Source organism: Parambassis ranga, chromosome 20 (genome assembly GCF_900634625.1).
Source record: "Parambassis ranga chromosome 20, fParRan2.1, whole genome shotgun sequence".
Taxonomy (NCBI): Eukaryota; Metazoa; Chordata; class Actinopteri; family Ambassidae; genus Parambassis; species Parambassis ranga.
Window position 1 is genome coordinate 8,527,399 of NC_041040.1, and position 24,119 is coordinate 8,551,517.

At 40.6% G+C, this 24,119-nt stretch overlaps 2 protein-coding genes across 3 annotated transcripts; both read left to right on the forward strand.

Annotated features, from left to right (window-relative positions):
* The first annotated feature begins 831 nt into the window (after window positions 1–831).
* LOC114453412 (agouti-signaling protein-like) lies at window positions 832–2,046 on the forward strand. 2 transcript variants are annotated; one of them, XM_028433302.1, is made up of 3 exons: window positions 832–1,064; window positions 1,297–1,379; window positions 1,492–2,046. In XM_028433302.1, the coding sequence occupies exons 1-3, from the start codon at window positions 950–952 to the stop codon at window positions 1,702–1,704; spliced, it is 411 nt and encodes a 136-aa protein (XP_028289103.1). In that variant the 5' UTR covers window positions 832–949; the 3' UTR covers window positions 1,705–2,046. The 2 variants fall into 2 exon arrangements, with proteins under 2 accessions (XP_028289103.1, XP_028289104.1); XM_028433303.1 differs by having other exon boundaries at window positions 1,300–1,379.
* A 3,633-nt stretch (window positions 2,047–5,679) lies between these two features.
* On the forward strand, window positions 5,680–24,119 carry wwp1 (WW domain containing E3 ubiquitin protein ligase 1). Its single transcript, XM_028432462.1, has 25 exons — window positions 5,680–5,908; window positions 9,708–9,762; window positions 10,066–10,157; window positions 10,353–10,491; window positions 11,614–11,738; window positions 11,915–12,067; window positions 12,194–12,266; window positions 14,999–15,180; window positions 15,832–16,276; window positions 16,351–16,446; window positions 16,670–16,844; window positions 17,812–17,866; window positions 18,407–18,491; window positions 18,668–18,796; window positions 18,994–19,066; window positions 19,163–19,234; window positions 19,327–19,415; window positions 19,598–19,757; window positions 19,866–19,999; window positions 20,471–20,611; window positions 20,715–20,835; window positions 20,956–21,060; window positions 21,333–21,429; window positions 21,563–21,635; window positions 21,749–24,119. The coding sequence occupies exons 3-25, from the start codon at window positions 10,088–10,090 to the stop codon at window positions 21,846–21,848; spliced, it is 2,892 nt and encodes a 963-aa protein (XP_028288263.1). The 5' UTR covers window positions 5,680–5,908; window positions 9,708–9,762; window positions 10,066–10,087; the 3' UTR covers window positions 21,849–24,119.

Genomic DNA, 24,119 nt, shown 5'->3' on the forward strand with positions numbered 1-24,119 from the left:
CTTTCCATGGGGGGAGCTTGGGGTGTATCATCTCTGCAGCACAGCGTTTTGAAGAAGCTGGCTGAGAATCCAAATGGGTTACATAAGAGTAAATGTAAGGCTTTAATTACACGTACGCTTCTACTCTAACCTTTTTAACCCTGTTCCACTTAAAAAACAAACAGGGGGTCCCCGACTGCCTGAAAAATGTGTGTTAACTGATTAGTTAAAGTGCAAAAACAGTCACTCTGAACACCAAACCTTATGCATGACTCTTATAAATGAGAACTTCAAGAATTATGACAATGAAATAGAATTAAAAGTTAAAGCATGACTTAACATAATGAATATCTGTTAAATTTCACAAGCAAGATTTAAAGTTTTTCACTGCAGCTTGTCAGAAACAATGCTGTACAAACAGGACAACCCACCTAAAACCTGACAGATCAATACAACATATTCTCAGACATGGGGCGTGTTTGAGATGATGGAGCAGACGGAGAATATAAAGCCAGAAAACCACAATAATATGCTCTCTTTTTGCATCAGCGAGCTGTTCTCACTGAGACTTCACAGCTCTGATACTATATTTAGTTTTTACACATTTAGCATGAAAAACACTACTTAAATGTACTTTTTGTAACTGAGGACAAGAAGAATTTAAATTTAGTTTTATGTTTTGTTTATTATAATAAACCTTTTTTGGCTTATGTCTTTAAAAGACAGAAAAAAAGTGTTTGCACTGTTGAGAGACATCAAGACAAAGAGGGGCGTGCACCATGCATGTGTAAGCCTGCCTCTCAAATAAGTTTAGAGGTGTAGAAAAGTGAGAAGCAGAACATTGGAAGACAGAGTGCTGGATTTACAGGCTGGATCACTGGCAGCTCAGCCCTCTCTCCTCTCCTTTCTTTCTTTCCTCTTTGGGCTGTTTTGTGTGTCGTCTGGGAAGAAGCAGCTGGTTGCAGCCAGGATGAAGTTGGCTATCCTGTGTTTGTGCATTCTGCAGCTGGACATTGTAAGTTGTAGGATTTTCACTCGCAACAACCTTCAAGCCACCTACAGGGGACAAGCCTCTCAGAGCACAGGTGAGTTCTTATCATGTGTTGTTATTGACAAAGAAAGTCATGATTGAACTTGACCAATCACTGTCAAAGTAAATGATATTATAATTAAAAATGAGAAGAACAGCAGAGAAGTGTCACTGATTCTGTGATGATGCATGGTGATGATGCAACGACACACACAAACAGCTGACACCCAAAGATTGAACACAGCACAGTCTACGGCTGAGATCAAATGATCCAGATGTTGTTTCAGCAGGGTTTAATATGAGCAGAAGCAGAGTGAAACCACTGTTTGCCAGAAGAGGACACTATGAGCGGCAGAGGATTTATGTGCTGGTAAGATGAAAATCTGCAGTTAATTAAAAGTTTATGAAGTGTGATATGTGCTTTTGAAGAGAAGAACACTGAGGGTACTGAAGCTTTCTTTCTTCTCTCTCCTCCTCCCCAGAAGCCCAGGGTGGTAACTGCAGCTCCACTTCACATGTCCCCTACTCCTGAAGTGACACCTGTGGATCCTGTGAGCCCCAAGTGCTCCGAGCTGGCGCAGAGCTGCCTGCCTCAGTCTGGTTGCTGTGATCCGTGTGCCGCATGCCACTGCCGCTTCTTCAACGCCATCTGCTTCTGTCGGAGGGTGAGCTCGCAATGTGGCAAAAAAACATAGAGCCGGCGAGCAGGATCCCACTGTCATGTTAAAGCAGTTTACCCAAACCCAGACCGAAGGGACAACGGGCATCACGCCACAGCCTCTTAGGACAAATGCACATTTAAAGCAGTCTTTAGGATTTGTATACCTCTTGTGAAAGGCAGCTGCTCGAAGAAACTTTCCACCAAACACATAAGCTTAAATTCTCAGAAAGCCTTATCCATTAATATGTGAATACTTATCAACAATACTTACTGTATATCATCAGTATTATTCATTGTTGTTTTCTGAAGTTTGCTGTGACTACATATACATGTGTTTGTATTGTTTATCTAATATTATTGTGTGAACTTTATCTGACCAAAGAGCATACTGTATCAAACTGTTCAATAACCAGATTAAATATTTTATATATTTTTCCTCTTGAAAATAAATAAAGGAAGTAAAACATTTTTATGCTGTCGCTTCTCTGATGTCTTTAATGTGAACACACCGCACACACATATCTGCTGTTTTAAAACCTCAATGAAAATACTAGTTCTGGAACACGGTTGTTGCTGATCATCCATGTAAATGCTTGTTATCACAGCGGGACGAGGAACGGTGTGATCCAGCAGCTGGCACTGTGTAATGTAGCCCACGAGGTCAGTGCATTCCTCGAACAATGAGAGGGTGTTACTGTTATAAATATATATTATATTTAACAACAGCCTATCAACAGGCATCAGGATGGTAGAGGGTTAATGTATTCAGATGATAGGTTTTTAACATGTGTATTAGGTTACCATGGTAAGATGTGACAACAAACTGTGACGGGGACCAGTAGGAAGGTGGGTGGAGGAGACACCTCAGCATGGACAGCAGGGTTCTGGATTCAGACGCTATAACTGTTCTGTCATTTCCTTTTCATGGAGTGTGATTGATGCCTGCCTGTGAACTGAGTTAGAAATCCAAACCATGAAAGGTTGCAGGACAGAATCAAGATAACAGCGTGTAGAATGGAAAGAGCTACATATGCCACAGGTCAGAAGTTCAGATTACATGTTGTACTCCCTTCCAGCTTGTGGTGGTGGTGGTGGTGGTGGGAGGAATTTGTTTCCAATTTATTGTAAAGCAAAAGGGAGTGTGTCGTGTCCTCCCAGTTTCCCTGAGTTATCCATCCTCCTTCAGCGGGAACATGAATCCCAGAAATGCTGCTGCTGTCACTGTGGGCTCAGCTCTGTGGGTCATCTGAGGGGAGGGGGGCAATGTGTTAGCCATACGGTGTTTTTGTGTGTTACACATTCACTGCAGGGGTGTAGGAAGGCTACACATGACCTCAGGAGAGCTTAAGCAAGTGATGACTGAGCCTGACAGGGGTGTGTATATGACCGTCTTCCTCACATGTTCTGTATGTCCATCAGAGCTCCACGGGCTGCTCTTTATTTATTTATCATTTGGGGAGCATGGAAGGTTCTCTGGAGGGGGTCAAAGGTCAAACCCCACTACTTTCAGGATGCACATGGTCTTTTTATTTGTTTATTGCTGGAGCATCATTACTGCAGATTTCAGGATTCGACACACACGTTGCTCGGCCCTCAGTCGGCCCCGTCACTGCTAAAAGTTGATTTCAGCAACCCACCCATACATTCATGGAACTGATCCGATTTACTCTTTGGAGTGCTTTGTCTGCCTGGCAGAGAGTCTTGGCATCTGTACCAGAAGGAGGACAGATGTGAGGGCCCCAAACTTCCCTGTATAACTCACAAATTCCAAAGTCAGAAGTGTGCTTAAAGTCAGCATTAATCATGTTCTGGAGAGGATCTGGGCAGGTTCAGCATGTGGAGGCACAGATGATTTTGATCTATATGTGTGGGATCCAAACCTGTAAAACACAAATAGCAGAGCCCTCTACATATAAACCTCTCTAAAAGGTTATTATTTTTGCTTATCCTTTTTTTTCTCCACTCTTTAACCTGGCACTAAAATGTATCAAGTCAGGGGTCTCAAACTCAACTTACCTGGGGGGCCGCTGGGGGTAGAGTCTGGGTGAGGCTGGTATCAAGTATTACACAAAAAAGGGTTTCAAATATTCAAAACAAAACTGCAACTGGTCCAATGTTCTCAATCTTTATTAATAACAGGTCAGAACATGAACAGATCTTCAGAACATAGAACCTCAGAACCTCTTAGTTAATCACTTTCCAACCACGTGACCAAGTTGGCCTGCGGACTGCAAGTTTGAGACCCCTGTATTAAATGCTAGTAAATATATTCAAAGTTGTCTTATGAGTTTTTGGATAATTTTTCTAACATACAGGGGGGTGTCAAAGGTAAAGCATGTCCACATCATGGTCTATGGTTAAAAAATATCTGTACTATGGCAGCCTCTGCTGGTCAGCATTTATTAAAAACACACAACAGCAACATGGTATAATACTGACAATAAAAGTGGCAGCTCCAAGATTTATCTATTTAGATAGTTTAATCAATTTTTAAAGTCTATCCATTCACACACATAGTTTAAGTATATCTTTGTGAATTACACCCAGACTGTTTATAACACTCCTTATTTGGGATGCAGTGTTAGTGTGTACATCACTTGGACATTCCCGGCTGACTGAAGCTTGGCTAAAATAAAAAAAAACACTGTATTTAAGTGATGAATCTGTCGCGTCTGCTCCAGATCAATAACTTTTCTAAGCAGGATGTTGCAGGTCAGAAGGCTCCGTCCTGTTTCATTGTTGACCAGTGAACAGCTCAAACAGCACACATTCCCTGCAATCCCAATCCCAGTGTGTAAAGTTAAAGAAATTCAAACAATAAAAACATCCCCTCAACACACACACAGAAACTTTACTGCCACATAGCTCAAAACATACTCAGCTTTCATATAAGTGATGATCAATATTATTGAGTCGGCACTTACGGTTCAGTAACGTCTGGCTTTTAAAAATCCATTTCAGTACAAATCTCCTTCTTCCTTTGCTGTAAGATGTTGTACAGAGTGTTACTATGATATTTAACACATCTACACTCACACTGAACATGTTCACTGTAATTATAGATATCCCTCATGTCCCTTATTATATAACATAACATGCAGTACAGTAATCTGCTGGATCCTCATACACCCATTTAAAATGAAAATACTAAACTTGAGTTAATTAAATATTAGTACAGAAAGAATATTTTAAGATGCATTCACACTCATTAGAATCCTCTAATGAGTTGGACATGTTATTTTAAGAGCAGCAGTGTCCAGTCATGTTTTACCTGAGTTGTTAGAGTTCATACTGCATCATAGTCTGCAAAAAAATGGATATGTCATTAACACAACAACCCCAGGATGATTAGTGTGCGTAAAAAGACTTTACATGACTTAACTGCATGCTTAACTGCAGCGCAGCGTGTGCTTCTTCCCTCTGCTGTCGGACCCTTGAACACTAAATAACACTGCTACTGCTGTAGCACGGTCACTGTAACATGCTGCTGTATTATCCACCTGTTGCACTGTTTATTACAGAACTGTAACTGGTACCTTGTTTTTCTGCTTCACAGTTTATATCATAACCACATATTGTATATTTTGTAAATTTAGATGAGTCCATTTATAGCTTTATCTTTACTTTACTTTCACTTTTTTCCTATACTGCATGCTTCTTATTCTTTCATACACCACACCACCATATGAAACCTGTTCACTTACATGGAAATAAACATGATTCTGATTCTTATTAGAATTAATTAATAAGAATTTTATTTATTATACTATTAATTAAATAAAACAACATTGGATAAAATAAAAAAAATAAAGTTTATATACTATGTCCCACTGACAAGTAAGCAGACAAGAGTTGGGTAGTTTTGGCAGTCGAAAAAAAACCTCCACATATTATTGTTTATTTAATTAAATTTTGTGTAATTGTATTACACTTCGATTATTTGAACGATGACTGCATCTGCTCCGTCAAACTGTCTGTTCACATCCAACCTCAGACACAACACAGCTGATGCTTTGAGTCCGGGCTGGCTGTCGTGCCCCCTGTTATTACACAGCAATATTTGGGGTGGCGCGCCTGTCGCCCGTGTGTTTTGCTAGTCTGAGAGGCTTCTGTACAGAGATGGAGAGAGAACCGTAGCAGACTGTGGGGCCTGTACGGTTGGGCATTATACAGACAACCGTAGCGTTAGAGAACCGCAGAGGCACAGACAGCTGGAACGGAGCGGAATAGCGAACAAGGTAAACACCGCTGCCTGCGTAGCTCAAACTATAACGAACGACTTTCTCATAGTGTTGAGAAAAATCCTTGACAAGTCTGTCTTCCACACTCAACCGCACAGTTTGACTAGCTCTGTGATGGCGGACAATTAGCCAAGCTGCTAAGTAAGTTACTTAGCAAGCCGGCTAGCGGGAGGCAACTGGACAACCGCTAACTTAGCTAAGTTTGTAATACTAGCATGCTAAGCGAGCCGTGTCCGTTCTTCAGTTTGCGCAACAGGAAATGAAAGAATCCTATTAAGTTTCCCATTTGTGTACATGCTACCGCAATATTACCACCTGGTCAGTCAGTTATTATAATGTGATATTTGAGCGCCCGTCTGAATGCTAAGTCGCCTAATGTTTAAGCTAGGTACTCAACAATGTAAGACTAAAATGGGGATTTTCTCCCCAACCTAGCTGGCTAGCTTATTGATAGCTCCTAGCTCACTTTAGCTTTCAGGATAGTACTTGACTACGTGAAGTTTGCCAGCAATATATGACAGATATTTTGCTGTGTGTTATATTTGGTGCACATACAGCTAAGCGTATAATCAGAGGCTGAAATGTAGGAGGTTTAGTATCCGAAGGCCGGTAGTAGCCTATTAAGTTACGCTAGATGAGCTAACGTTAGCATGCTGGAATATTATCTTTGGTTAGCTATGTTTGTTGACCATATCCGAGTTTTTGTGTTGATTACTTTAGCATATCGACAACTTGTTGTTAGCCATTGGCCTACGAGGAGTTTAAAGTTGGATCGCCTGTTTGTTGTTATCCAACAGATCATATTCATGTTTGCAGACTACATGTTTTTCAAGAAGAAAACACCGTTGTTTACTTTGAAACTTAAGTTATTCCTTTATCGTAGCACAGGTAAACACAGGCCTGACTGGCAAAGGGGAGAAAATTAGCTCCATGTAAACTTATGTATACACATACACAGAGAGATACAGAGCATAATGGTTGTTAAATAAGGCTCAGCTTATACCTAGTGTCTCTATCAATAAAACTTAAGTCATTTTTCAATATTCTTTTTCGGGTATTGAATTGTAAGGTTGTTAGTGGGTGTCTCACTGTCTCTCAGCTAGGAGCAGTGGTTTGGCAGCTCAGGCTGAGATCTACAGGGTGTAATAGTGCCACATTGGTAGGGAATAACTTGAAGGAAGCTGTCTCCTGAACAGAAACATTTGCTTGATGGCTCTGTAATATTCTTGTTTGCATTCTCTCTCACTCTCTCTGACACACACACACACACACACTGACCTTTGAAAAGCAACAGAGCAGCTATGGGGAAAACAGGAGCTGTAGTCTGCTGCCACTGTGAAGCTGGTGTGAAATCCCAATGTGAAGAAAATGATGAGAGTTGAATGCAGCTCTTAATTGTTATTAAAGTAAAGTTTAGAGAGTTAGAGAGAACCGTTAAACAGCTTTTACTGTTTGCCGGGATCTTGAAAGCACAATTACTGTCTCATTACATAGGCTGAACACTGCAGTCATCAGAAATCTGGATTACCTGATGGTGCAAAACACATGAAAACCTAACAGGCAAACAAATAAGTTTATTGCCTCTTGATGTTATAAAACGTTGTAACTAAGCTATGGTGGCATCTATCATTTCATGCTTTCCTTACAGTTCATCAAGAAAAGTAAAATTAGAGAATAGTAATTCTGTATAAAAAAAGCTAAGCTGCTGGCTGTTAAAGTCATTGTGACATATATAATAAAAATAAGCCTTCTTGCTGCAAGAACTACTGACACATGTTGCTGAGGACTCATCGGTGGGTTAAACAGGGATGACGTGCGTGTGGTAGGGTCTGTTTGCAGTCGTCTATGGCCTCTGTGTGTCCCAGGGGAGGCAACTCTAATACAATGGATCTGAACCTATGTGTCCATGTGTGAATTGTTGTTGGTGAAATTAAGGAAACTTAGTATTTGTTCTTATTTTTGTCAAGCAGCATCACCCAATAAGACCTTGGCATTGAGCAGGCACTGACATAGACATGCACCACAAAAAGGTGCAAAGTCTACCGTAGGAGAAGTGCTGGCTGTTTTGTAAGCAAATCCACCTCTACACCACCTGTGCTGGTGTTTTTCCTACCTCACAGATCAGCACATTTGATAGAGATAAGCAATTGCTCGCAGATCAAACTGACTTCAACCTAAAATTCTGTACCTTAAGTATAAAGAGCCTAAAGTCCGTAAGGGGCACATATTAGCATGTCAGATGGTGAAAGTGGTTAGTTCTTTTTGTGTTTAAAAGTGCTGACATTTGTAATTGACAATTCAAAAATGCTGTGTTGTACTTTTTCTGTATTGTGTAATGCATAGTTTCTGCAGGACATTATGTAGTTATGTAGAATAGTATGCTGACAGTGACCATGTGTTCTGTAGTCTCACATTAGCTGGTCAAGTCATAGATTTATTTGTTAGACTGCTGCTTGTGTTTGCAAGGCATTTAAGGGAAGGACCTTGAGATAACAATCGGTTATCTGCCTCATGTTATCAGATACACACATGGTAAATGTTGGCAATTCAGCAAGTCAGTGGTAAGAGAGGAGAATTGGACTTTAACAGTATGGTACCAGTGTGTCTGAGTGAGATATATATACACTGTATAGCCTTAATGTAAGCCCACAGTCTTTACTGTAATGGTTGGTAAACACATACACATTAATCTTTTTTTTGTCTCCAATTGCTCCATAGCATGTACACGGATTAGTTAATTCTGGCACAGACTGTCCTGTCTATTTAATTGGGATCCTTTTAATCTGCTTAAAGGCTGCTTGCTCCAATGTGGTGTCTGGGGTATCAACCAGTCTCTGTGTCATACCGGGGCTGTCACAGTCCATATCAAAAACAAAAAGTTCCAATGGGAACCCTTGTACACGATGAGAACACAGAGGGTGTGCTGACTTACTGGCTTCTTAAGTTTAGGGCCTAGCAGTTAATGACTGTCTTGTTTTCTTTGGCTAGGCCTGCATGTTCTGTTGTTGTCACTACTGACAGTGGTCTGATGGTTAGAAGAAGAAGGTTGTTAGATACTTTTCCAAGAAAGATTTTTTTCTTGTTAATTTGAAGTTGTCTCAGGTGTGACCAGATGTAAATTTTACATGTCTTAATTGATGTACAAAAAATATTTAATGGAACATTGTACCACTGCTGTGACATGTCATGTCATCATGAAGATGTCTGCATTATTGCAGATTGGGTTCAAGACACAGATTTACATTAGGACTACGTGCCACAAAGCTGTTTAAGTGGTCAGACATGTTCTAAACAAGTTTAGGTTGACCCAAGTATGAAGTGGAAACAAAGCTGATGGACTATGAGCTATGATATTATACTGGACATGTGTGGGCCTTGCACTGCAAAATTGTGTGGATGACAGTTTTAAGTTTAACCAAAAAGTAGTGGACCTATAGAAGGAAGAGTTGGACAACACTGTCTCCAGGTTTTGCATCAAGCACCAGTTTTGGCTTTTTTAATAAGATGCATTTATACACATAAAATGTAGTCTGTTGTAGGGCTGCAACTAATGACTATTTCAATAGTCGACTAGTCATCGACTACCTTAACGACTAGTCGACTAGTCATTATGAAGCGCAAAAGAAATATGGCTTTGTATATTTTGTATATTTAATATATATTTTTTTTAGCATTTTCCTTCCATTAAACATTGTTTCGCGTGTTTAGACAATTAGTTGTCAACGAATTTTGCCGTCGACTAGTCGTTGCAGCCCTAGTCTGTTGTCATTTAAAATTGTTCAATTTTCTGTCTCAGAGGAACCATGGGACACGGAGTGGGCTGAACCAGAGGTTCTAGCAACAAACCAAGTGTGAGTATAGTTTTTGTTTGTCCAGCAAAATATGAAAGGAGAATAAAAATGTGGAGACATTTACATTAAATGACTACTTTGCTGACAAGATTTAAAACTAATACTGTGGTATGATGACTGTGCTGTTACCTAGAGCTGATTAGACCTTAACCACAAACCTCTATGACAAATCTATATGCAGCTTCTGAGGCATATCTGCTTTACAATCACTGGAACCATGCATGTGTTTGTTATTTGTGAATTTACTGTGTATATTCTTTGTGTGTTTTAATGTTTGCTTTGTTGGTTTGTCTGGGTTCGAAGGTTTCCCACTGTGGTGTATGACATGGCCACGGCCTCATCCAGAGCCGAGACTAGCCATAACCACAGAGGAACGTCACAGCTCCATGCCATTGGTAAGTTCAGGCACAGTCGGCTGCCTCGGTGAATACACCCTGTCACTACTTATGTTCAAGCACAGTATGAGCAGGATTTCCAGAACGTCTTACCCGTATGGGATTATTCATACGTCAGATGTTATTATCTGTCAGGGTGTTGCCTTCCTCGTGGAAGTGTAACGCTTTCTCTGTCATTCTTCTGTCCTTTACCAGTTTCCTGTGCCAAACTCAAGAGGAAAAAGAGCCTGTTTGGGACTGCCATTTATGTGGAGGTGACAGCAGAGGGGGAGTCGCGCCGCACAGCAAAATCTCACAGTTCCTCCAGTCCTAAATGGGATGAGAGGCTCACTCTGTAAGAAGCATACATTGCCTTTACATGTTTTTCACAGCATATTATTGCAGCAGTATCTCTAGTATATTGGTTCTACCTTTTCACTATTTTATTTACTGTCGTTTTAAAGCCCACAATCACTGTATGCTCCACAAATGAGTTTAAGACAATGGGTACTGACTAACTTTAGATTTGGAACATTATTAAAAGAGAAATATAGGGACTTTTTCCATTCAGACATATCTACTCGCACCAGCTCTTAACAAAGTTTTCTCAGAAGTATGGCTCTACATGTTGGCGTAAAGATGCAATTTATCCTTTATGTACCTTGTATGATATATATAGGGTGGTTGAAACTTATTTTAAAATTATATTTCAATACAATTAGGTATGGTGACAGGATCAGTCGAGGTGGCTCATCTGATAATTATTTGAACAACAGGAAAAAGTGGAGGAGGACACACGGAGTTGTCACACTTTCATTTTAGACACTAGTGGAACCAACAGCAGTGTGAACATAGCAGACTCATCCAAATGCCAGAAACATGTCATTGCAAATGCTAATTGTCATGATTGGGTAATTATTGCTGACAAGACAGAGTACTGTTGTTTGCATCATGTTTTTTTCGCAAGCTGCTCTTGGTCCTACGCATGGCATTCAGGCTTAAGTAGATGTTTCCCTTTGAGCTGATACACTCAGCTGTAAATACAATGACTGTGTTGTGTAGTGCTCATTTGGAGTAAGGACAGAAAACACAAGGAGGCGGCATTATGTGAGCCGAGTACATCAGTTACTCAGCCTACAGCAAGGACAAGTTACTCTTGTGTGATTTTTTTTTTTAGAGGGGGATGCTGAAAATTACTGAGAAACAAGAACAATGAGAAGCTCCCAAATAATAGTTGTCTTTATTGGGGTAGTTCTTTCCAGCAGGAGTTGAAAGGAGGAACTGAAGAATTATTTTATTTGTTAAACGAGAAGTCTTAACACATTCAGGAAGCATTTCTAGATACACATATCTACAGTATATTTACCCACGTTAGGAAAAATAAATGCTGTTCTCAAGGAATGTCCTGTGTCCTGTATACCCTTAGATTTACATATGCTTTGTGTGTTTTTGTCTGTTTTTTTCCCAATTATTCTAGGAATGTAACACCCAACACACAGGTGGATTTCAAAGTATGGAGTCACCATACCCTGAAACCAGATTCTCTCCTGGGCAAAGCCACACTGGATCTACTGCAGGCCTTGGAGCAGCATGACAGAAAATGTATGGTGAAGCTACACTAAACATATTAAAGTATATTGTAGTAGAAATTGGCCATGGCACACTATTGTGCTAAATACCAGGTAGAGTAGTAGTAGATCTTGAAGCTGCCAAAGTAAACCTCAATGTAATGTCTTGATGCCATTCATTTCCATAACACTTTGCTGTTGACTCCACAGTGGAGAATGTGAAGGAAGTTCTGAAGCTGAGTGGGGAGCATAAGGGTGCCGTGGTGCCCATGGGAGAGCTGACTGTGTACCTAGATGGACTGACCGTCACTGACCAAGAGGAACTGGCACCACTTACCAATGGCAATGCAGCAAATAGCACCAGTGAGTTCTGTGTGATGGTGGGATTGTCAGCCTGAATGTATTAAGAAGAAGTGCTCATATGCGCTTTCATAAGGACATTGGTGAACCATCACCCCACCCTGTGCTTTTTTAAAAACTCTTTTCTAGAAGTTCAACAGAATGGTGATGCCATTCATGAAAACGGAGACTCATCTTCCTCCTCCTCAAGGGCCGCCAACAGGTAAATTAACTCTTTTATTACATTTTTTATGAAATGTTTTCATAAAACAGGTGGAATACAGTAAAAATGTCAAATATCAATCCTCTCCTTCAAAACGAAATGCTAATATTACAAGTTGTGTGGTTTTACACTGGTATGGCAGTAGAATTTAAAAACGTCAACGGGGCATTTTTGGCCACAAAGGTGTCCAGAGGGTAGTAGAATGGAGGAGGGCACAAGGGCTAAACAAACCATTTTAGGTAATCACATGTTCCTCCACATATTTCATGCTGAAGATAAATCTGCCTACTTATCTTTACCTAAAATGGTTGTTGGTCTGCATTATATTCCCACTCCAAATGAAGGAGCATGCTTATCCTCAGAAAAAAGAATGCTAACAGACCGATAAGTGTGTAGCAGAGTTGATATTCATATTCTGTCTTGTGCCTGTTCAGTAAGGTCTGTGTCTTGTCTGTCTGTGTTCCTCATATTTTCCAAGTCCCCCTAATGCTCCTCAGTTCTAGCACCGTCTTATCGGTGAAACTGTAAATGTGCCTCAGTGAGGCTAACTGGGTATTTATTGGAAAGCCACAAAAGAAGCATGACTGCTCATCACACAGATGGGAGGTTTCTGGAGGAGGTGGGGGTTTGCTAGCATTGGGGCTGTATGGATTCTCTCTGCATTGCAGTTGCTGAGAGGACTGCAAGACACAAACGGGGGTGGGGGGTGTTAAAAAATGTTCCCACTCCCTGGGATATCCAGAAACGTACAAATAGGATATGCAGCCAATTGAAGGGCATTCCTGTTGCCAAGAAGAAAACGTCTTTTGTCATTGTTAAAGCAAAAGTAAACACATCACTGTGTCTGTGGAGTCATGGTGTTTAAAGAAACAAATGTTGTTTTATTTTGCAATAAGCATTCTTGAAAATTGTGGAAACTATATAAGGACGATATAAATAAGTGGATATATAAGACTTTAATATTCGCAGCAAGGTTACCATGAAATAAAGGTTGGTCAGTTGATGACCGTCAGTGAAGTTATTTATTGATTATTAGTTGGTTACATCACCATACATATTTTACATGCTGTGGAGCCACATTTGACTCAGTATTACCGTACTTTTTCCTAGTTCGACCCACCTGCTCTGCTTCTGAGGAACAGGGCGACTGTTTCAGAGAGACACGACTCTGATGAGGACTTAATTTCCTGATTATACACTGAGGTGTAGCATCTGAACATTGTATCATGGCGCCAGAGACGCATCAGGACCGTACTAATGTTCTGTACTGGGTTCTGGTGCTAGTGTCATATCGGCACAGACAGCACCAGGGCAACAGCGCCCAGATCGTTATTATAAAAGTCACAAAACTATAGCGAGTAAATGCTGATTTTCATTATTATATCAAAAAAGACCCATCTTAGTGGATAATCAGGAGCTTGAAAATGAGTTGGAAAATACAAGTTTTACAGATTAAACCCAGCTTCACAGCCTCATCAGGACTGTGCAGATGTTTTTCAATTAAATTTGATTGGCAGTGCTCATAACACAAGCAAACAGTCTCACAAACAGCATTAACATGAGTCAAATGTTAATGAATGTGATTTGAGCAAATGCAAATGCTGCTTGACCTTCACTTCCTACAGCTGAGCTCTGCCTAATATTTTAAAACAGTGAAAACTGCAGAAAATGTTGCAATCCTGGAGGCAGAGAAGGTGATTGATGGCATTATATACTTTCCCAGAGAAACCTCACCTTGCAAGACTATGAACTGCTGTGCAGGGTCTTGGCTTCCGATTTGCAGATAAAATTATAAATGATTTTACCCTCTCAGATTAAGAGAGACTCCAGACTTAGCCCCAGCCTGCTGTGACGAGCTGCATTTAAAACAGAAGTGAATAACCAGCTGTCGAAATCAAAGCTAATAACTGAGGAACCATCTAACCTGGTTTTATATCTGTTTTTGATTTATTGTAGTTTTTTTATCACTGTCCTAAAATTCCTGAGCCTTGATTTTTTTTTTCTATCAGTTGTTGCTTTGCTGCATTTTCTTTTTGCCTTTCCCTTGTTTTGTGTTTCCACATCTCCTCAGCTACTTAAGAAGGCACTTCCTGTGGTTGTAGAGGCAGCAGATCTCTGCAAAAACATTTGGTTTCTGTGTTGGACCATGATGGTGTTTTTGGTTTAAACTGCATGTTTTCCTATTTACGTACATAATCTCAGACTGCCGGTCGGTTTGATCCAGGTACTTTCATTTTTCTCTCTGCATCAAGTTTCAGTACTGGAGCAGCATGAACTGGTACTTGGGAATCTGTTGGCAGACTTCTTATGCAATGAATCTTAACAGACTTTGGGTTTTTAGCACAGCAAGAGCTTTTATGATTTAGGGACATGCTGAGCAGGAAAATTATCATTTATTTGAGCTGTCTGTACTCGTGACCTTTTGAGTTTTACCACTTGCCAAGACAAAGCCTGGATATAAATGGTAATTTTTCTATTGGTGTTATTGTGGTCACATTATTGGCACTGACTGGATGCTGTGTGTTACAAAAGAGCCTCTTCAGCTGTGCTCATTCATCATCATGTCACCATATCATCCCATTATGTCCCATTCTTACTGCTACAAAGCAATAATCTCAATGTCACAAAGTGTGTGTTTGTATGTGACACACTGAAAGTGGAACACTGTAGAAACTCTACTTCCACAGTTGAGATTCGAATAATAAACTAAACTGATGTGTTTCCTCCTAAAGCACAGTGAATGGCACAGACCTGGGCCCGAGGTCAGGTTCCTGTTCAGCCTCCAGTGGTGCAGATGGTCAGGTCCCTTCCAACTCCTGCAGCCCTGCTCTTGGTCATGTTGTCAATGGAGACAGCACAACCAACTCCACCCCAGTTCACCAACCCTCAGACAGTGATACAGAGAGTCGAATAGGTGAGTATGCAGTGTACTGGACAGTGCAGTAAAAGGTGCAGATACTGCAGAAAGACGGCCATACAAGCACACTTTTCTGCCTCAGATGGTCTCGGGACACTTTATGTTTCAGTTTGTCATGGTTCACATGGTCAGAATGAACAGTGAAGAGCAGTAGATTAACTTTCATTATGTGAGGCTTGTAATCTCTGCTGCTGTCAGCACCTTGGTTTAAACTCCCCAGAGTAATAGACAGAAGGAGAAGGGAAGCACAGCGCTGTAGAGGGCAGGCTGCACTGAGCTGAGGTTGATGAGAGAATAATAATTCTTCAGAGAGCAAAGACTGAATAAAAATGTGGGGCCTTGAGGTATTTTCATAGCTGTTGTGGGGATACTGCTCAATAATTTGGATCTTGGTTTTATTTAGTTAGTTTAATTTTGTTTAAACCTTTTTAATTGTGTTCACAGTGAATATGATAACCTTCACAACATATTCATTGATTAAGTCAGCTGCTGTAAATTGATGCAAGTATACACAGACTCAGTGGTTGAGCGGTCATCTATTTATAAAGCAGATCTTTTTCCATTAGAGATCACTGATGAGTCTTAAATGGATCAAATGGTTATTCCACACAAGGAAACGACACCATTGTTTTTCTGACTTGCCTGCAGTTAATGGGGAGTCCTGTGATGCTACCTTATCATCAGCAACAAGAAGTGATGTGCTGCCCCCGGCAGGTGACCATGAGGACTGCACGCAAGATACTGACCTGCCTGACTCTGACACAGCACCAAATAGCACATCTCAACCCCTGCCAACTTCCACGACTTCTTCAGCTTCCTCTCTTGCTGCTAAACCTTCTGATGGCGCTGCTGCTGCTGCTGCTGCTGCTGCTGCTTCTTCTTCTTCCTCCTCCTCCACACTCGCCTCTCAAACCCAGGGAGCCACTACTACCACCACCAACACAACGTCCTCCACTTCCTCTCCAGCTCCGGGAGACGCAACTGCTTCTGGAGCTGCAGGTGGTAGCAGTAGTAGCAGTACAACTACAGCTACAGATGGAGCCAAGCCCAGGCAGGCCCCCAATGCAGGAGCCTCAGACCCTCTACCACCAGGGTAAAAATACTAAATACATATATTTAGAAACCTTTTACAATCCCGATGTTTCAACTGCTTATTGTGTTTATCAGGTGGGAGCAGAGAAAAGACCCACATGGGAGAACATACTATGTAGACCACAACACCAGGACTACCACCTGGGAAAGACCACAGCCACTACCACCAGGGTGAGCTCTGTCTTTCATTTGATCCCTTACAGATTCATCTGTTTAAACAATGACTTTTTTGCCTGATGTTTAGATCGTCAATCAAATTTGATTCTCAATAATTGTGTTCACTTATAATCAGTTCTTCCTGATATATTTGAAATAATTATCTACATCATGTCAGGTAGCAATAATAAAACTGTGTTTCTCCCATTATGCTGTCCCGTCACTTTTGTTCTTCTAGCTGGGAGCGGAGAGTGGATGACAGGGGCAGGATCTATTACGTGGACCACAACACCCGTACCACCACATGGCAACGTCCCACTATGGAGTCAGTGCGCAATTTTGAGCAGTGGCAGAGCCAAAGGAGCCAGCTGCAGGGAGCTATGCACCAGTTTAACCAGAGATACCTCTATTCCGTAAGACAACCCGCACCTCACCAGTTCTTTTGTCCCCCTCAACACTGTATTATTTTTTTTTACTTGTGAATTCAGTATGCGCCTTTTTGTGTTTTTGTCTTCACTGTGGAACCATAATAACGTAACTGTTATATAACAAAACCCATATTTAAAACTAATAACTAGAAAAAGCATTTTCAGAAGAGAATGGGTTTGATTGCTGCATGCAGAATGATTGCTGAAGCTAATATCTCAGTTTAAAATGTTAAAAAGTAGGCTTTAGGTCCATTGCCCTTTATGTAATTTCTTTTTTTATTGCAGTTACTAATTCAGAAGAAGTGTAGCCAATCCTGTAAAACATGTCTGATATAATCATTTGTCAGTGTGTCATTAGTTCCCCCTTTAAAGCATACTCCCATTAGCAGTAGTTTATTGTATAGATCAAGTCTTCTGCCTGGTATCATACATTTTATTCTCTCTGAATCATCATAGCTGAGGTGCTTGTTATCAGCCTTGGCGTCATGACAAGCTTAGACACCACAGAAGCAGCTGCTGATGGTGGGGTCCTTTTCATCCTTTGTTTGCAAACAGTCTCACTCAGTACACTATGTGGCCTCTAGCTTGACTTGTTGAGCCCAAAGGACAGAACCAGAATTTAAAGTAGGCATGCCTCAAGTCCGGCCCCAATCGGGGTAATCTTTGTAAGGGTCTTTGATCTGAGTAGTGATGTCATCTTCATTGATGATGATTAGCTTACAACATAAATCAAAAGACAGACAGTTGGGAAGTACTGACCAGTATACTGCCACAGAGCTAACTTGTCAGCAGCACTTCACCTCTGTTTTTCACATCCGAAGTTTTCTTATTTTCTGCTACGGAACACGTTTTTGCCTAATTTCTTTTATTTTTAACATCTTGCATATTTGGATTACTTTGTGTCCTCCTGGTTTTTAAAATGGATGTCTGTGTGTGCGTCCCTCGCTTTCAGGCATCCATGATGTCGGCTGAGAACGATCCTCTTGGCCCGCTACCTCCTGGTTGGGGTATGTTCGCATTGTTCTTAATACTGTCTCACTTTGCCCGATGTCAGAATGTTCTTTACTTACATTTAGATACTGTACACCCAAATTAACAACATAGATTTTTCGTGTAATCCCCCTCTGCCTTTAGAAAAGCAACAGTAGGCAGATTGTTCCCCTCTTTTCATCTTAGATTCTTGTGAGGACCAAAACTGAATATCAATACTGCAGAATGGATATTTGACCAATTGTCTGTCAATTTGATGATATTATGGGCTGAATGAGATCCTGGATTTCATTGGTAACTTTGGCATAGTATCAAAAGTATTTTCCTTATTTTATTGCCATATGCTTTAAAATGCAGGCTACTCTCACTCAGCCTTTTTCGGTTACTCTGCTGTTCACAGAGATCACAGATGAAAGCTTGTTGAATACATCTGTGTTTACAACATGAATCAGCTCTGGTGATAATCTGAAATGTGTTGTCATGCAGTAGGCTCCAATGTTTGTTTTTTCTGCTAAGCTGCTGATTTCTATCTTTGTTTTCTTGTTCATCAATTTTAGAGAGGCGTGTGGACTCCAATGACCGAGTGTACTTTGTCAACCACAACACCAAGACGACACAGTGGGAAGACCCGCGAACCCAAGGGTAAGCTCTGTGCCAGAAAAACAACAGAACTGTGCTCTAATTTTATACAAGCTTACACCTTAGTAACTGTTTTAGAGTAATGTTATTAACCTGTCGTTAAGCTTAATAAAATAAAGTTGTGGAAAAAAGGCTTAATTTAAAAAAAATTACTGTGGTTGGTTTCTTAATGTCTGCAGGCTACAGAATGAGGATCCTCTGCCTGAAGGTTGGGAGATCCGGTACACAAGGGAAGGAGTTCGCTACTTTGTGGATCACAATACCCGAACCACCACTTTCAGCGACCCCCGCACTGGAAAGTCCTCTGTGTAAGAACATCATCATCTTTCACTTACTCATGTGTTCTTCATTGCATTTCATCAGGAGTCTACATATGTTTGTGGGTTTGAAACAAATGTTTGGTAAACTAATGTTAGAGGTACAGATATTCCTTCCAAAGGAAAACATGCTTTTATCTATTTCATCTTTCACCTTATCGCTGCTTTATATCTTTTCCTCTCTGTAGCACCAAAGGCCCTCAGATTGCATATGAGCGGAGCTTCCGATGGAAGCTTGCCCATTTCCGCTACTTGTGCCAGGTAGGTGTTCTCTCTTTTTTGCTCTCTTGCTGTATTTCTTGCTCACCCCCTCTTCCTCATCACCCTCACCATTCGTGTTTTTTGTCTCCCCTTTAGTCTAATGCTCTCCCCAGCCACGTGAAGATCACCGTCTCTAGGCAGACGCTCTTTGAAGATTCATTTCAGCAAGTAAGAACTTTTTTCTTTTTTTAATCACAGTATCTTCCTGCTGTGTATTCCCAACTGTGCAACGTGCTGATGTTGTCGTTCACATCTTTAAGATTATGGCCTTAAAACCTTATGATTTGAGGAGGAGACTGTACGTCATCTTCAGAGGAGAGGAGGGTCTAGACTATGGTGGTTTGGCCCGGTAATTATAATATGAAAAATAATCACTCTTGCAGTCTAACCTTTTGTGAAATATAAGAAGTAATTAATCCTATGCCACTGTCTCTCTCTCTCTCTCATCTTTTCCTCCTTTTATTTCGCTCTCCATAATTATCCTCTTTTTTCTATTTTTCTGTCGTTTCATACCTGCATATTACTTTGCAGAGAGTGGTTCTTCTTGTTGTCACATGAAGTACTGAACCCCATGTACTGTCTGTTTGAGTATGCCGGCAAGAGTAACTACTGTCTCCAGATCAACCCGGCCTCTGCCATCAACCCAGACCACCTCTCATACTTCTGCTTCATAGGCCGATTCATTGCAATGGTAAGAACAACACCATGTTTGTATGCAACGTAAATTTGCGTGATCATGACTGTTGGATTGCACACTGTAAATGGGTGACATTAAAGTTTTATTTATTGATCTCTCCAGGCACTTTTCCATGGCAAGTTCATTGACACAGGTTTCTCGCTGCCTTTCTACAAACGCATGCTGAACAAGAAACTAATACTCAAAGACCTGGAGTCCATTGACCCAGAGTTCTACAACTCACTCATCTGGATCAGGTAATTTATGTCTCCTGTCCTTATGTAGCCTTCAATATTTACACCATCACTCCTTCATTTTAAATGAGGGCATTGATTGAAATTTAACATATCTGAATGTTCATGTGCATTTCTTTATAAATTATTGATATGTGTGGTTGAGAATAAGCTGGACTTTATTCATACTTTAGTCAGGTTTATTTATCTAGTTGTAAGGCAGAGCAGAGACAGTTTCATAGAGGAATAAAGCAACATCATTTTATAAAGCCTTAATTTAATTAAGTCAACATAGGATTTAACAATATAATGTTAATATTGAATCCAGACAAACAGCATCACCTCAGCAGTAAGGAGAAGGCAAACATTTGCTGAGTTCCCTGAAGACACAAAAACTTAATCAGCATACACATTATAATGAACATTAGAATGATTTCCTTTGGTTTTGTTCACTCTGTTATGCTGTAGCACCAAAACAGTTTCATGTCTCCACAGAGACAACAACATTGAGGAATGCGGTCTGGAGATGTACTTTTCAGTGGACATGGAGATCTTGGGGAAGATCACATCCCATGACCTCAAACCTGATGGCGCCAATGTCTTGGTCACTGAGGAGAACAAAGAAGAATACATCAGGTCTTGTATAACCACAGTTTCACTATACCAGTAATAATATCTAACCTCTGAATATATAATTTGGAGCCATTTACTGAGTGTGTCTGGGCTGTCTGGCTTGCAGTCTGATGGCAGAGTGGAGGTTCTCTCGTGGGGTAGAAGGTCAGACCAAAGCTTTCCTGGATGGGTTTAATGAGGTGGTTCCACTTCAGTGGCTGCAGTACTTTGATGAAAAGGAGCTGGAGGTGAGCACCATGTCTGATCTGTTCTTCCACCCTCCACATAACATTTAATTAATCAAACATTCTTGCTCATTAAACCACAACCAACCGAAACAATATTTTTTTTATGTGTGTTTGGTCCAGGTGATGTTGTGCGGCATGCAAGAGGTAGACCTGCAAGACTGGCAGAGGAACACAGTGTATCGTCATTATACCAGGAACAGCAAACAGATTATCTGGTTCTGGCAGGTACAGTCACACACGAGCACTGTTTCTTGTGTCTGCACTTATTACCCTCTGATGTTTATGTTTGTGTTTGAGCAGTTTTTTAACGCATCACTTCTTCATGTTAATTTCAAAGGTAACAGTTGACTTGAGATAAGCTTCTGTTCCTGTTGAGTTGTTTGGTCTATTTGATCTGCAGAAATTAGGATAATATCCTGTGCTGATGGTGGTTGATAAACAGCCTATGTAGTCACTAGATTGTGGTCAGTGACAAGTGTGTTTTGTGTCACTTGCAGCTGGTGAAAGAGGTGGACAACGAAGTGCGACTACGGCTCATGCAGTTTGTCACTGGAACCTGCAGGCTTCCTCTTGGTGGCTTTGCCGAACTCATGGGTCCGTGTCAGACTAAAGCACCATCCGCATTTACTACACAGATACATTCAAAGCTACATATACATTTAATACATGTATGTGTATACATATACATATACTTGTTATTGTCTTCTGAACCTTTTTTTAATTGCAGGAAGTAATGGGCCGCAGAAGTTCTGCATTGAGAAGGTGGGAAAGGACACATGGCTTCCTAGAAGCCACACGTGGTGAGTGCCACTCCTTCTGAGAAAGACAATGTTTTAAAAAAAGTATTTTGTCCATCAAGGGAGATCTTTATAATTCAGCATACTAATCTTCTTCTGTTACTTTGTCTTTTCAGTTTTAATCGTTTGGACTTGCCTCCCTACAAAAGTTTTGAACAGCTGAAAGAGAAGCTGCTCTTTGCCATTGAGGAGACTGAAGGATTTGGCCAAGAATAAAGGGGGGAGTCCTCCACTATGCCCTTCCCTCCCCTGTTGCTGTTTATTCAGCCAAGAAAAACAAATTTAAAAAAAATTGCACAAGATAACCACCAATGTATATAAGCTATTTTGTCATTTTAAACCAAATCCTCATTTGCAGCTCCATTTTGGCCGCAATCCTGTCCCCCAGCCCTTATATAATATATTAAAGCCCATCATGAAATATGCAAGCATTTAAGCATCATGCTCCTCTGTTAAAAAACAGAAATAATTGAGGTTTTTTTTCTTTTCTAAATTCCTTCACGCTGCTGACTGGCTTTTTAAAAGAAATTGAAAGTGTGTTGGAGAGGATTTGATGCAGATTTGATGCGCCATCTTCTTTTAAAGCTCTAGTTCTATAGAGCTATTAAAAGGCAAGAGTAGAGTATTGGGGTCTGGTGCCTGAATATTTTTTTTGGACCCTTAGTAATTTTGTAATTTTTGCGTGCTTGCATGCTGCCTATGAAGATAAGAAGACTGCTGTGACCATCCTGCACCACCACTACACACACAGACTTTTTTTTTTAGCATGGATTGCTCTGTGTCTGAATTGCTTGATGTCTTCACACTCATCAGAAAGGCACAGCGTTCAGGTGGACGAACTGATCTGAAGCACAGAACATTTCCCCCCTAATTGAGGTCCTGAGGACCTCAGCCAAAAAAAGAAAGGAGCTTTTATTCGATCATGTTTTTGGAGAAAGCCTACTATATCAAAACCTAAATGTGGACTGAGTGTGTGAGTGTGGTGGTGAGTTGTAGCATGTTCCAGGCTACTTAGACCTGCACCCTGTGCACTGTGAAGCAACTGCAACAGATAGAACAGGAGGACAGAATAATGATCCATGTAAAAGGCTATTTGGAGAATTGCCATAACCAAGAAAACAAACAAAAAAATAGATTCTGTGGCTCAATTACTATGTGTGTGTGTGCTTGGCTAACTGTCTTGCCTTTTAATTTATAATCTCGGACTGAACATTGTCTCCAGTCCCATGAAACCACTGTGGTTTACAGATTGTTTTGTTCAAAATTCATACATAGTTACTTTCACTTCAACACCTGAGGTTCAGACCATGAATATCAAGTGATATTTCTCCGTTTTGTGTTCTCTTAAAAAATGTATTTTTAATGCAATACAGCTATATTGCAGAACAGAGAAGCCCTATGAAAGAAATACATTTAGCTGTACAGTGAGCAGTGTGACTTCAACAATTAAATAAGTCTCATTGTTAATTCTGAGGTAAGATTAAAAAGCCTTAGTTTAAAAAACAATAGTAAAACTGTGGAAACACTCCCCAGTATAAATCTTGCTCAGAGACAGCAGCAAGCCAAATAATACACCACGTTGCTTTTATGTCGTGTGTGTGTGTGTGTGTGTTACTTTTAGTTTTTTATTTTGCACACCCACGATCCCCCTGCCCTTAAATGACCCCCCCCCCCTCCACATGTCATGTCTGTCTATATGTAAACTTCAACTCTGGTGCTTATTCTTTCAGTCAGAGGTAAAATGGCAGTGGCGTGTCATCCTCTTTGTTTTTTCTGGCATCGGGTCTTTTTTGTTTTTTTCCAGACCACTGCAAACAGCAGCAAACTGCTTAAAACTTTTTCCTTGGAGGAGCCTGTTTATTTAGTAGTCATGTATATAACATGTTTTCAGCTGTCAGAGCAGAAGAGCTGGACGGAGGGACGTGACAGTATGAAGAGAAACATTTACTGTAGCAAAAGGAGCCAACTTTTGACAGACGTCAAAACCGCATAACTCTGCTTCCTTTTGAACAGAAACCTGTAATCAAAGAAAAATCAACTGTGTATGTGAATATTCATTGTATAAAGATAATGACAGTAAATGAAGTACTTAAATATTATAATTAATTACACAGAGCTGCCGCTCCATTGATGGAAATCTGTGATGCCTTTGTTCTTATCAGAAACAGATGAGACATTTTAGGTTGCCTTCGTTGCAGCCGGTAACAGGATGGCTGCAATATAAAGCTGATTTATGATACTGCATATCAACTCGGCATGTATTACAGCAGCAGAGGACGTTACTGTGCCGTAGGCCGTCTGAAACTCATCCAAATTGTAACATATCGCGTGTAGATACACACTGTAAACACCAACTACACTGTACAGAATGCCCCTTTACTGGAGACGATGTGTATAGAAGATTCATTTTTAATCTGCTTTCACCCATTTTCAATGGAGAGAGATGGATTTATGAGAAACAAATAAATAAGTGAATAAAGCCCCTCA

Excerpts from the sequence above, each read along its gene's own strand:
- LOC114453412 (XM_028433302.1), top strand. The coding sequence starts at position 950 with ATGAAGTTGGCTATCCTGTGTTTGTGCATTCTGCAGCTGGACATTGTA. Across the intron at positions 1,065-1,296 it reads ACAAGCCTCTCAGAGCACAG|CAGGGTTTAATATGAGCAGA; the intron begins GTGAGTTCTTAT and ends ATGTTGTTTCAG. Across the intron at positions 1,380-1,491 it reads GGCAGAGGATTTATGTGCTG|AAGCCCAGGGTGGTAACTGC; the intron begins GTAAGATGAAAA and ends CCTCCTCCCCAG.
- wwp1 (XM_028432462.1), top strand. The coding sequence starts at position 10,088 with ATGGCCACGGCCTCATCCAGAGCCGAGACTAGCCATAACCACAGAGGA. Across the intron at positions 16,845-17,811 it reads ACCAGAGATACCTCTATTCC|GCATCCATGATGTCGGCTGA; the intron begins GTAAGACAACCC and ends CCTCGCTTTCAG. Across the intron at positions 19,758-19,865 it reads TAGGCCGATTCATTGCAATG|GCACTTTTCCATGGCAAGTT; the intron begins GTAAGAACAACA and ends TGATCTCTCCAG.